Here is a 12,470-nt window from a genome sequence, read left to right as displayed (position 1 = left end):
TAAATTCGGCCAATCTGGCGCCAATGACTTTGCAAAATTCACCAGAGCTTCTATAAATATGACATGTTCTTGCCTCTTGGTCATTTAGTCCTTTCGATTTCCTGATTAACTGATCTGTGTAGTGATTTATTTTGTTATGGAATCAGTTCTTTCAAAGCGTGGCAAGAAGAAGCTAGTTTACGAAAATCATATTTATGTATTCTCTAAACGAACAGCAGATGACAGACATGCTATTTGGGTATGCGAAAAGCGGTCAAGGTGTAAAGGACGCGTTTGGACTGAAGGAATTGATGGCGAAGTTGTGAAAATCGTAAATATACATAATCATGCAGCACAGGCAGCAAGGCCTGAAGTAGTTCGATTAATCAATGAAGTTACTTCCAGGGCAAGGTCGACACAGGAGACGCCACAGCAGATTCTTAGTGAGGTCATTTCAGGCAGCCATGCAAACGTTGGAGCGCTTCTGCCTAGAAAAGATTCGCTAAAGAGATCAATTCGATCGTCAAGACAAGCCAAGGGTATGCCGCGGCTGCCTCAAACCGTTGATCAACTCGTCATCCCGCCAGAATTTCAGGAGATCATTATCAATGGCGTCCAACAGCAATTTCTTTTGTGGGACTCGGGTAAACTTTTCTTTTCAAGCTATTAGCATTATGTACTCGTACATGTAGGCGTTATTTGCTCGCATTTTATATCACTTTGTGGCACATAAAATGGCCCAAAATTTCTTAATTTATTAGAATTGATCAAACAAGTATGTCTTAGTTTTCTAAGCCGTTTTAAGCTTTATCTTGAATTATTGTTGCTATATAATATTCCACATGTAATTTTACTAAATTACTTGGTACAATTTTAGTAGAATTTGTGAAACATTCCATTAACGTAATAGCTCCAAAAAATGAAGAAAAATTTTTTTTTTTTGTATTTTGGAATTTTTTGATGCCAGCGAATAGAGCTCGTCGAAAAATGTTGTTTTTTCTGCACCCCTGACTATTTCTGACCCTTTTTTGGACTTTGAAAAGCCCATGTATGTACCGTCCCAACTGAGGGGTTTCCTCCATCCACCGCCTAAATTTATGCCTAAATTATTTTTATTTTTATTCAGGGGCTGGAACCAGCCGAATATTGATATTTGGAACGAGGGATAATCTCCACTTGTTGGCACAGAGCAGTGAATGGTTCGCTGATGGCACGTTTTCTACTGCACCAGCTTTGTTCGAGCAGCTTTATACGATCCATGCAGTTCACGGTGGTGTCATCATTCCAGCATTGTACGCGCTGTTGCCGAACAAGACCCGAACAACCTATCGACAGATGCTGCAGCAGCTTAAGAATATGCAGCCAGGTCTCCAACCGAAGCAGTTGATGACCGATTTTGAACAAGCTGCAATTCAAGCGTTTGAAATCGAGTTTCCTAACATGGAGAAAACAGGCTGCTTCTTCCACTTGTCGCAGTCAATATGGCGAAGAGTTCAGAATGAAGGATTGAAAGTGCGCTACCAAAATGACCACGAATTTGCACAGTGGATCCGCATGATACCAGCTCTTGCTTTTCTGCCTCCGGCCAGTGTTGTGCAATCATTTGAAGAGCTGCTGGAAGATCCCAAATTTCCAGAAGAAGCACTACCCATTGCCAACTATTTCGAGGACACCTACATTGGTCGAATGAACCGAAGAGGACGCCAGAATCCATTGTTTCCAGTTGTGTTTTGGAATGTTCATCAACGAACGTTGAAAGGCCAACATCGGACGAATAATGACGTCGAGGGCTGGCATCGCAGCTTTCAAGAAACCTGCGGCTCACTTTTCCCCAATATATACCGCTTCATCAACTGCTTGAAAAGACAGCAAGGACTTCACAATTTTGAAATCACGCAGATTATAGCAGGCAATCCTGTCAATGCGCGAAACAAGAAATACGCGGCTATTTCTGCAAGAATTCTGCGTATTGTGGAGGACTTGGACAATCGAAATTTGATCGACTATCTCAGAGGAATAGCATACAATTTTGAATTTTGATTGACGTTCACTGTATTTCATTTTACTTGTTATTTGACTGTGTTGTGTTTGGACTGTTATTTCATTTGACAGGTTAGTTTTTGTTCACTTTATCACTGTATTTCATTTTACTTGTTATTTGAATGTTATTTGACTGTTTTGTTTAGCACAGTAAAAAATTAAAAAAATAAATCCTGTTTTAGCCCAGCCTCTTGTTTCCAACAGTGGCCAATCCAGGTCATGCCCAATATATGCTCTCTGCAAATGGTGTGCACTCTTCACAGGGAGCGCATATTCTTCATGGTGCATAAAAGATTACCCAGCCTGCAGAGAGGATCACCGGTGCTGTAGCGTTCCTTGCAGGTTGCCATCAGCCTCCGCAGCACGTTTTCTCTGCTGCGGTCCCACCCCTCCTTTGACATCAGGGGCGGGAACGTGCTGCTGAGGACGATGGCACCCTTTAAGGATCGCTACAGCACTGGCAATCATCTCTGCAGGCTGCAGTAATTATCTGAAGGTAAGAGCAGAAGGCCAGGGGGGAAGCCGGAGGATGCTGCAAAGAGCGGGCAGCACTAGTACAGACTGCGGCCTCAAAATAGTACCTGGTGGGCCGCATGTGGCCTCCAAGCCGTGAGTTTGAGACCACTGGGTTAGAGCCTTCAAGAAAGCAGTCCGCAGTTTCCCGTGATAGATGCTAATCCAGAAGGATTGGCTCTTATCAGACTGTTGCTCTTTAGTTTCTGGTGGTGGGTTGTGGGTGTGATATGGCTACTTACTACTGCTGAACTTGTTAGCTAGTCACATCCCTTACTGATAAGCAGACTAGATAGACTTTATCTGCCTTCATTTTTTTTGTTTCTATGTTGTAACCAAATAATTTACACTTTCCAAGCTTTTAATGGCGCACTCCAGATATTAAGCGTAGAAGTACAGCTCTACAGTTGTTGAGATGATGCGGTATACAAACTTAAGGTTTGGTTTAGTTTAGTTTAGGATATAGAAATAGGTGTGTTCCCTATTCCCACATTATCTGTTGCTTAAGAATTGTTCAAAAATATTTTGACCTGCCAGTGTTAATTTACTTGTTCAATCTTTAGTGTTATCACAGCTAGACTGTTGTAATCCAGTTTATGTAATCATTGGTTGCTTGAAATTTTTGAAACACAGGCTGCAGTTAGTACAGAATGCAGCTGTCAAACTGATTTATTTTATATTTAAACATGATAACCACTTTTTTGAGCTTTGCTGGCTTTCTGTTTATGATAAGAGTTTATTTTGAAGGATCTTCATTTGAGCTCACAAGGCATTGTAGGGTAATTTACCAGAATATATGCAAATTTATTTTCAGTGATTAAATGGAAACATTATGCATGGTCTTGGAAACCAGGTATTATTAACTTTTCCATCAGCTAGACATTTGTAGTCTAGGAAGCAGTTTAATTTGTATAGTTCTTCTTTTGTTACCCACATTGAACTGTATGGGCATATATGGGCTAGAAGATTTGGATGTAATGTACTAGAGAGCTGAATGAGGTGGGAAATCAATTGGTAGGGTGATAACCCAACAAAAAAATCAATAAGGGAAATGGAGGAGCATGAACAGCTTGGCCCTCCAAAGCAAACCTACCCCCCCTTGGCTTCGCTCATGTTCCCTTTCGGCCCAAGCCCCGATCCCCCTTCATCCCCAGACTTCGTCTCCCTACCCCCCCCCCTTGGCTTCTCTCGCGCTCACAACAGTAGCTGGACTGACCTACCCCCCCTAGGCTTCGCTCGCGAACAGCTCTCGCGGGACGCTGTCTCGCTTTTGGCCAGGTGCTCCTGCTTGGATAATCACTGGCGTGTATGGGGGGAGGGGAAAGTAGCCGTGTTCAGCACACACATCCCACCCTTCTCTAATACAGCTGTCTAATGCTGCAGTTGATTGCATCTCTCCAGAAGCCTCGATCCCACCTTGGCTTCTCTCGCGCTCACAACAGTAGCTGGACTGATTTGCGCTCCGAGGTAAGGATTTGCGCTCCGAGATGGGGGCGAAATGTGGGGGGGCGAAATGTGGGGGCGAAATGTGGGGGGGGCGAAATGTGGGGGCGAAATGTGGGGGGGCGAAATGTGTGGGGGCGAAACATCCGGGGGGCGAAATGTGCGGGGGCGAAATGTGGGGGGGCGAAACATCCGGGGGGCGAAATGTGCGGGGGCGAAATGTGGGGGGCGAAATGTGGGGGGCGAAACTTCCGTGAACCGGACCCAACACGGTCCGCGTTTCGATAAAAAGTCTTCTTCAGGGGTCCCTGGGGGTCCTATAATGATGAATACATGGGAAAGCTAATATGTGGTGAGCCGGAAGTGAGACACTGCTTGCATTTGCTCTATATGTATCTTGTGTAAAAATGTAGTTTTTGCAGTCCCAGCCATGCATCTTGATAGTTAGATAGACTTTCTTTAAGGGTCTTAGTACCTGTTTTCTGATATATTGGCCATTGTTGGAAACAATATACTGGGCTTGGTGGACCTTTTGGTCTGCCCCAGAGTATCATAAGAACGGGGTCTACCCCAAGGGTATCATAAGAACGTAAGCACTGCCATACTGGGGCAGTATGGCAGTGCTTACGTTCTTATGATACCTTTGAATATTGATGGCATAGTCTGAAATGGCAGAATGTTTTCATTTTAAACTGAAATCTTTTTATTGACGAATAATACGCATAAATAAAGCTGTATAAGATTATCATATACCCTATGTTCAGCACAACAGCTACTGAAAAAGCCGTTCATCTTATAAGAAAAGGTGCCCCAAAAATAAATCCAACGGTTAAACATCATAGCTTTTGCAAACTGAAAGCAGAAAGCCTAGTTTCTTATAGCCTCCTACCCTATTTCATATAAACTCCATTATCCAACCCCCCTCCTGGCTAATCTCTCCCTTCCACCCCTCTTTACTCAACTAAACCCACCCATACACTTTAGCATTAAGGAAATTATACTGAAAAGAACCAAAACAGTTACGTATATTCCACAGGAGTCCCTTCACTTCTTCTCCCCCAGCTCCCTGCAGGTGGTACTGTTATAGATAAGGAAATTAACAAAAAAGAAATTACATTGTAGAACCAGTACTAGAACTGGTTATTAAATATCCAACAACATATAATCTTCCACACCGCCCCTCAAAAAAATAAACCCTCCTCTTTCACCCTCCCTCCCACAAGCTATCCCACCTAACTATTGACCCCTGATTTTGTGACATTCCTAAATTAATCCTAAAAGCTATTCAAGACTAAACTATGCACCCTCGGCGATAGCACAGAGAGGTATCCATTCCAAACCAAAAGACAGGCTCTTGTTGTCTTTAATGTCCACTTAGCGCTCTGGGACTCCCAAATCATTAAAGTATGAATTTTGTTTTGCCAGTACCAGAACACGGTGGCAACCTCCTTTAACCAATGAGTAAGGATACACTTTTTGGCCACTAATAAAGCTTTGCCCCCTTCCCTGTACAAGTGGTTGGTAAGACCACATTTGGAGAATTATGTTACATAGTAAATGATGGTAGATAAAGACCTGAATGGCCCATCCACTCTGCCCAACCATACATCCTATATAAATTAATTTAATTTAATTTAAATAGTCCTTTTTCTTAGATATTCCAGGCCAGAAACCCAGAGCCCTGCCCGGTAGTTCAGTTTAGGATGCCAATAAAAGTTTTGACCCATAAGCCTCTGTTTTTATGAAGTAGGACTTCCTTCCAAGTGAGCGGAATGTGGCATTTTAATAGTGTCCTTAAAAATCTAGAATGATTGCATTTTAAGTAGTGATTGTGATGTTTGACAAGCTAATATTAGAAGCAGTCTCGTATACAGTTTGGATGAGACTTGATCAAAGTTAGCAATCCCCTCTTCCTTTGGAATCTATTCTTTCTTTCAGGCTGCATTAGATCAAGACTGGCTCACTTTGGATTCTTTCAGCTTCCCTTCAAAAACATTGCTTCTTCCAAACCAGCTGCAACGGTCAAAGGTAAGACGTCAAAGACACTTCATAGCCCTGAGTCTTTCTTCTTTCGGGATATGTTACAGCAATTTGATTAATAATGTAGTTTATTGACTTGAAAAACACAATTACTTTTAGAAGCCTCTGGCTTCCTCCTCAACCCCAGCTGTAATTTTTCATGCTCATTTGTTTCATATGCTCAAATTTTTTGTCTTTTATTTTGGTTTTCTTTCAACGCTATACTTCACAGTAGCAAAAGAAAAAAAAAAAAGATGATCCGTCTCAGCTGTAATTTTGTCATTGGATTAAAAATTGCTAGTTGCTCCAGTACTTAAAATATTGACATCTACATCATATGTCAACAGCTGAGGATTCTCAGGCGAGCTAAAGGTCACTGAATTGTAATGTATATTGTTCGTTTATAGGCTTTGAACTTTAGGTTTTTGTACCCTATTCAGTTTTGAAGCAAATTATTTTGATATTCACGTTTGCTCCTGATTGAACTACATGTAGTGTTTACTTATTAAAATACTCTTTCATAGAATGGCCAAACATCCACATTGGCAGTTCTCTGTAGAAATACTTACTTGCTGAAATAGAGGTGAGATCTTACTTGTGTCATTTTAAAAATAGTAAACTTAGTGGTAAAGTTCCTTTTCATTTCTTTTGATCAGGATCCAAAGCAAGCTCCGACTTCTGATGTTGACACCCTTTCTTTACCATGGAATCCACGTCATGCATGGCAGTATAGTGAAACTGCCGAAACAGGAAATACAGTTTCCCCTGATATGGCCCAATCTAGCAGCTGGTATGTCAGAATAAATGTATATATTACATGAACACAACTAAAATGCTTATGAATTTATTTATTCATTCAATTTTTTAGCCCGTCCTCACAAAAGTGCTCAGAATGGGTTACAAATCATGTACTCAAGCATTTTTCCCTATCTGTTCCAGCGGGCTTACAGTCTTTCTAATGTACCTCAAGCAGTGGAAGATTAGCTGACTTGTCCAGGGTAACAAAGAACAGTGCAGGGTTTGAGCCCACAACTTCAGGGCGCTGAGGCTCTAGCTCTAACCACTACGCCACACACTATGAGTGGGTATTTAGACAGTTTAGTCACTGGCTTAAGTGAAACACTAACACTTAATCTCTATATAAGGTATTACTATCCGCATATGTGGTAGCATTGAATTACTACTACTACTACTATTTATTACTTATATAGTGCTGAAAGGTGTAAGCAGCACTGTACATTTTGACATTTAATGGACTCCCTGCTTGGAAGAGCTTACAATATAACTTGGACAGACCACACATATAGGGTTAGGGATGGAGAACCCAAGGCGAGAGGAGTTAGGAGTTGAAAGCAGTCTTGAAGAGGTGAGCTTTTAACTTGGCCTTGAATAGGGATTTGGGTAGCTTGTTCCGAGCATACGACGCAGCAAGGGAGAAGGGATGGAGTCTGGAATTGACAGAAGAAGAAAAGGACACAGATATCCCATAATCTCTTCCCTCCCCATGCATCCATCATTCTTCATCACGCAGCCTCTATTCCAATCATCCCCCCCCCCACCCATTGAAATCAAATAAAATCCAGTGGAGAATCAGGCACTAATTCAACTATGGAGATATGCCGTAGTCTCAAAGTTCATCCTCCAGCGTTCCCTCCTCAGGGTTCAGCTGTGCCCATAGCAGACCGTCTTGTAGCAGATTGGGCTCCCCGCTCCACCTTTTGCCAGTAATGACCATTCAAGTGCTGTTGTACAATCTGAGCCAACAAACTAGAGCTTGCTCCCTCTGTTATCTCAATTCCTTCTTTCTGGTGTAGAGCTCTTGCCTCCCGCAGAAAAGAAAGTCTTGTATGCACACCATTTATTGTAACAAGTAGGCTGAATGGAAAAATCCACCTGAAGCGCATGTTCACATGAGTCAGGGCACGGGTCACCTTTTGGAAGGCTCGCCTCTTCTGCAATGTACTAGCAGCCAGATCTTGAGGGTAATTCCAATCTATGTCCCTCCCAAATGACCATCCTTAACTCTCCGGCCCTCCTGAGCAGGCTTTCCTTGAAGACAAAGCTCTGCAGACAAACCACCACATCCTGAGGCCTGTCAGCCAGGTGAGGGCCCAGAGCCCGATGTGCCTGCTCTATACCCAGCTCCAAAGCGTCATTCTGAAGAAGCCATCTCATTAGCCTGGTTATTACTTCACAGGCATCTTTATAGGTACTTATATCCGGTGTTCCCCATACCCGCAAATTGTTGCTACGGGCGCAGTTTTCTAGGTCCTTCATCTTATCCAGAATGATCTGAAATTTTCTGTGCACTAGATATACCTTCCACCCAAATGTCCATTCAGGTTTCTACATTATCTAGGTGGATGCCCGTTTCCGCCAAGTTTGTTTTCAGATCTCCCAGGACCTCGTACTTGAATAGCTACCGCTGAGATCTCAGATTTCACCTCCGCAATCCATATCTTAGTGAGCATCTCTGTCTCTTCACCAAGCCCCCTCATGAGCTTTGGAGACTCCAATTTCAGGGCTCCCGGCATTGGTCATTTACTTTGCCACCTGGGCATCACATGGCACTTGACTGGACTACTTCTCTCCAGCGCGGAGCACTATTGTATTGGCATCTGTCTTTTTCTGGAAAAAGTTGCAATTCCATTTCTTCCACTGTATTAGTGACCAAATTCGCCCACCTTTAACTAATATTCAGGGAATTTCTGTTTGGATTGGAGCTCCAAGTTCAAGCTCCTCTCTGAAGCGTCACTTCCTCTCCGTGCATGCAATTTATAGCGCATTTTATACAATTTGGGAGTTAATTATGTAGGTCCTCAAATTAGGGTATCTTGATTTCCTGAACAGTAGCATGTGCTTTTAGTAACTGATTTCCTACATGTATATGGGTCACTGATATTTTGTATGGTTTATTTACAGAACTTTTTTTTTTCCAATATTTTACTAACTGAAATGCATTTTCTTCCTAGGTCCGGAAAAAGAACGCTTTCACAGCTATCTGACATGAAGCCCATTAGTGAGTGCTCAGTCAGAACTGAGAAGGAGGAACAAATTTCAATAGAATGGTATAAAGTTACATTTCTAGAAAATTAGTTGAATGTTAGTTGAATTTTCTAACAGCAGTTTTATATAGTTTTATATAGCAGCGATTCTCAACCCATTCCTCAGATCACACTCAGCCAGTTGGATTTTCAGGACATCCACAATGAATATGCATGAGGAAATCTGCATCCCACGGAGACAGTACATGCATATTTACCTCATGCATATTCAGTGTGCATATCCTGAAAGCCTGACTGACTAGGTGTGACCTGAGCTGAGGGCTGGGTTGAGATGTACTGATGTATGAGATCAAATATCTGGAGATTTTGTCTGCATTATTCTGTAGTTATTGAAGCTGATAATGGATATTTGGCTCTCTCACAGATTTTCCCCTATAGAGAGGTAATCATCTATACAGGGGGGAAATACCTATGCCTTTAAAGCCACCTGTGCCCATTTTTCCTTTTTGCAAAACAGCCTTGCAAAAGTAGTTAATTTAAATAGTTTGTGAGGATACAGACCTCTAAAGTAGAGAATGACACGGGGAAAAAATTTGTCCCCATCCCCGCAACCACCACCCCTGTCTCCGCCCCGTTCCCACGACCAGTGTCCCCACCCCGTCCCCGTAACCACTGTTCCTGCCCCGTCCCCGCAACCACTGCCCCGCAGCATCCATACAAGCCTCAGTACTGCAATATTTAGCTTATTCCTTCCTTATAAATCAAAGTTCTGGCTGCTGAACTAGAGGAGATGTTCAGCTGGCAGGGCTTTGTTTATAAATTTTTATCAACATAACTAAAATACTACTTTATCTTAAAGCAAAAAAAAAAAAAAAGAGAAAATAAATATAAATTTTTTTTCTACCTTTGTTGTCTGGTTTCTGCTTTCCTCATCTTCACCTCATTCATTTCCTTCCATCCACTGTCTGCCTTCTCTGTCTCCTCCATATGCTCTGTTACTGTGCCTCTCCCTTCCATCTCTCCCTTCCCCCCCCCTCAATTGGTATGGTACCTATCTTCTTCCCTCCGCTCCCCCCATAGTCTGGAATCTCTCTATTCCCTATTTCCCTTCAGCGTCTGTTCCTCTCCATCCCACCTTCCTCAGTTCCCTTCCGCTTGCGTCAGAGATAACCTTTACGGCAGCTACATACGATTTCAACGTTCCAGCTGCTCATAGAAAGGAAATTTAGAAATTGCCTGCCACGAAGGTAAGGGGTAGGGAGGGAGAAAGGAAGATGCTTAGATGGGGCGGCGATCGGGCGGCAGCAATCAGTAAGGGAGGGAGATGCTTGGATGGGGCAGTGAGGGAGTGCGATCGGTGACCACGCGCATTCCTCCCATAACTGCAGAGGCAATGCCATTCACCGCTGCACGGGGCAGTGAATGGCCTTGCCCCGTAGCTGCAATGAACACTGTTTTTTCCCCACCTTTTTGGCGGGTTACCTGCAGTCACCCGTGGCTTACCGTGGGTAACAGCCACCATGTCATTCTCTACTCTATAGCAATGTTTGTTTGTTTGGTCCTGATAGACTGTAGGAGGCAATCTGGCTGCCCCTTGCAGCCTGTGGAGAGCCTGGATTTCTGGCTATCAGCATTGAATATTCAGATTTGCTACCTCGGATTTAGCTGGCAAAGCCGATATGTTTGTTTATTCAAATTTGATATACCGCTGAATCTTACTCAGAGTTCTCAGCGGTTTACATAAACACTAACCCCCTATTTTACTTAGGTGCGTTAAGCATTTTTAGCGTGTGTTAAATCTGCGCGCACACTAAACGCTGACGCGTCCATAGACTAATATGCACATGTTAGCGTTTAGCACGTGGTCAGTACGTGCTAATATGCTTAGCACACCTTTGTAAAAGGAGCCCTAAGTAACTAAATTAAAAATAAAAAAGGAACGCTATTTAGAATAGGAAAGCGCACAGAGAACAACTAAAAAAATACAGTAAAAGATATGCTTGCTTTCTAGGCGTATCTATCTAGCCACTAGCCTTAGCTGGCCAGCTGCTCAATATTGGAAGTGATTGGCTATGTCACTTGACACAACTGGCCTCTAGCCAATCCGGTGAGCTGGATATTCAGCGGGAGATAGCCATCCGAGAGCCGTTTCCAGGCGGCTAATTACTACTGAATATTTGGGGAACTGTTTGTTTCTAAAACTACTTCGTTAACCCAACATTTGGATAGGCCTGATAACATTTGTGACAGCTTAATTATCTATTATCTTCCTTTAGGGGTTTCAAAGACGTTTCTACTGCACAACTAATGCTGAAGAGAGCCCAAAAAATGAAATCTAAAACAACAAAGAAGAGAATGCTGTTGGGTAAATAATTTGTGCTTTAGTAATATAAGCTAAATAAGGGACCTACATATTAAACTGTATTATGGACTAGATTCTATAAATTGTACATAAAAAACTGATGCAGAAAAAATGAACTTAGGGCCTGATTCTGTATAGGACGCCTGGTCTCAGCAGCCACTTAGGAAGCTTTTGAGAATCGCACATGGACGTCCTATACAGAATTGCCTAGCCATCCCCAGTTCTCTAACCGGTGTCTATATCACAGGTGCCATTTAGAGAATCTCGTTGCCGCTGAGTTGATCGTAGAAAGGGAATCTCCCTGCCGCAATCAGCTGAGTGACAGTGGCAGGGAACCCCTGAACCCCAACCACAAGTTGGCCAGCAGGAGGGCTGCCCACTCCCTCTCACCGCCACCCCTGATCACCCCCACACTGTCCACCGTAGGAGGGATGTCCACTCCATCTTACCGGCACCCCCATGAAACCCTCACACCCCGAAACCCCTCAAAGCTCACTCGGACCCCCCCCCTTCCGGTGCCTATATCAGCCAGGCCGGCCAGAGGGATACCTACTCCCTCTGGCCAGGAAGCCATCCTCTTCAGAATAATGGGCCTGGGATGCATCAGAGGGGGGGCCAAGGCCCTAATTGGCCCAGGCACCTAAAGCCCCCCTCCTTGGGCGAGCTTAAGCGTCCCTAAGCACCTACCTGAACCTGCAACAAATACCTACAGTGTAGGCGGCCTGTCTAGAAAACGTGCATCCTGATTGGCTAGTTAGACAACGGTAGGACGCCTACTGTCGCCTACAATCGGGAAGCTGTTTAGAGAATTTGGCCCTTAATGCTATTCCATAAATAGTGTTCAAGGTTAGGTGCCATTTATAGAACAGTGCTTGGTACCGCGAACCATGCCTAACTTTATGCACAGCCGTTTACCCCAACTGAAATGTGGTTAGAGTTGGATTTTTAGCACCAATTAGTATTTTATTTGCCCCTGAATCAGCCCCAGGCAGAACATGGTCATGTTGGGATCTGTGTTTAACAACCCGGAGCAAGATTAGTGAATAAAGACAAGTATTGGGTTGCTGTTATCATTATTTTCACGTTGGATCTTGTTAGCTGATTGCCTT

At 43.3% G+C, this 12,470-nt stretch overlaps 1 protein-coding gene across 4 annotated transcripts in view; it reads left to right on the top strand.

Annotated features, from left to right (window-relative positions):
* The window catches only part of LRRIQ1 (leucine rich repeats and IQ motif containing 1), a 289,414-nt gene that overhangs the window by 197,107 nt on the left and 79,837 nt on the right, over nucleotides 1-12,470 (top strand). For all 4 annotated transcript variants that reach the window (XM_033951658.1, XM_033951656.1, XM_033951659.1 and 1 more), the window contains 4 exons: nucleotides 5,914-6,003; nucleotides 6,651-6,784; nucleotides 8,967-9,062; nucleotides 11,276-11,364. In XM_033951658.1, coding sequence (XP_033807549.1) covers nucleotides 5,914-6,003; nucleotides 6,651-6,784; nucleotides 8,967-9,062; nucleotides 11,276-11,364 — 409 coding nt within the window. The remainder of the gene's footprint in view (nucleotides 1-5,913; nucleotides 6,004-6,650; nucleotides 6,785-8,966; nucleotides 9,063-11,275; nucleotides 11,365-12,470) is intronic.

This window comes from Geotrypetes seraphini, chromosome 7 (genome assembly GCF_902459505.1).
Source record: "Geotrypetes seraphini chromosome 7, aGeoSer1.1, whole genome shotgun sequence".
NCBI classification, from domain to species: domain Eukaryota; kingdom Metazoa; phylum Chordata; class Amphibia; order Gymnophiona; family Dermophiidae; genus Geotrypetes; species Geotrypetes seraphini.
The sequence above is the reverse complement of the archived record's forward strand: the minus strand, read 5'-3'. Positions and strand labels throughout refer to the sequence as shown.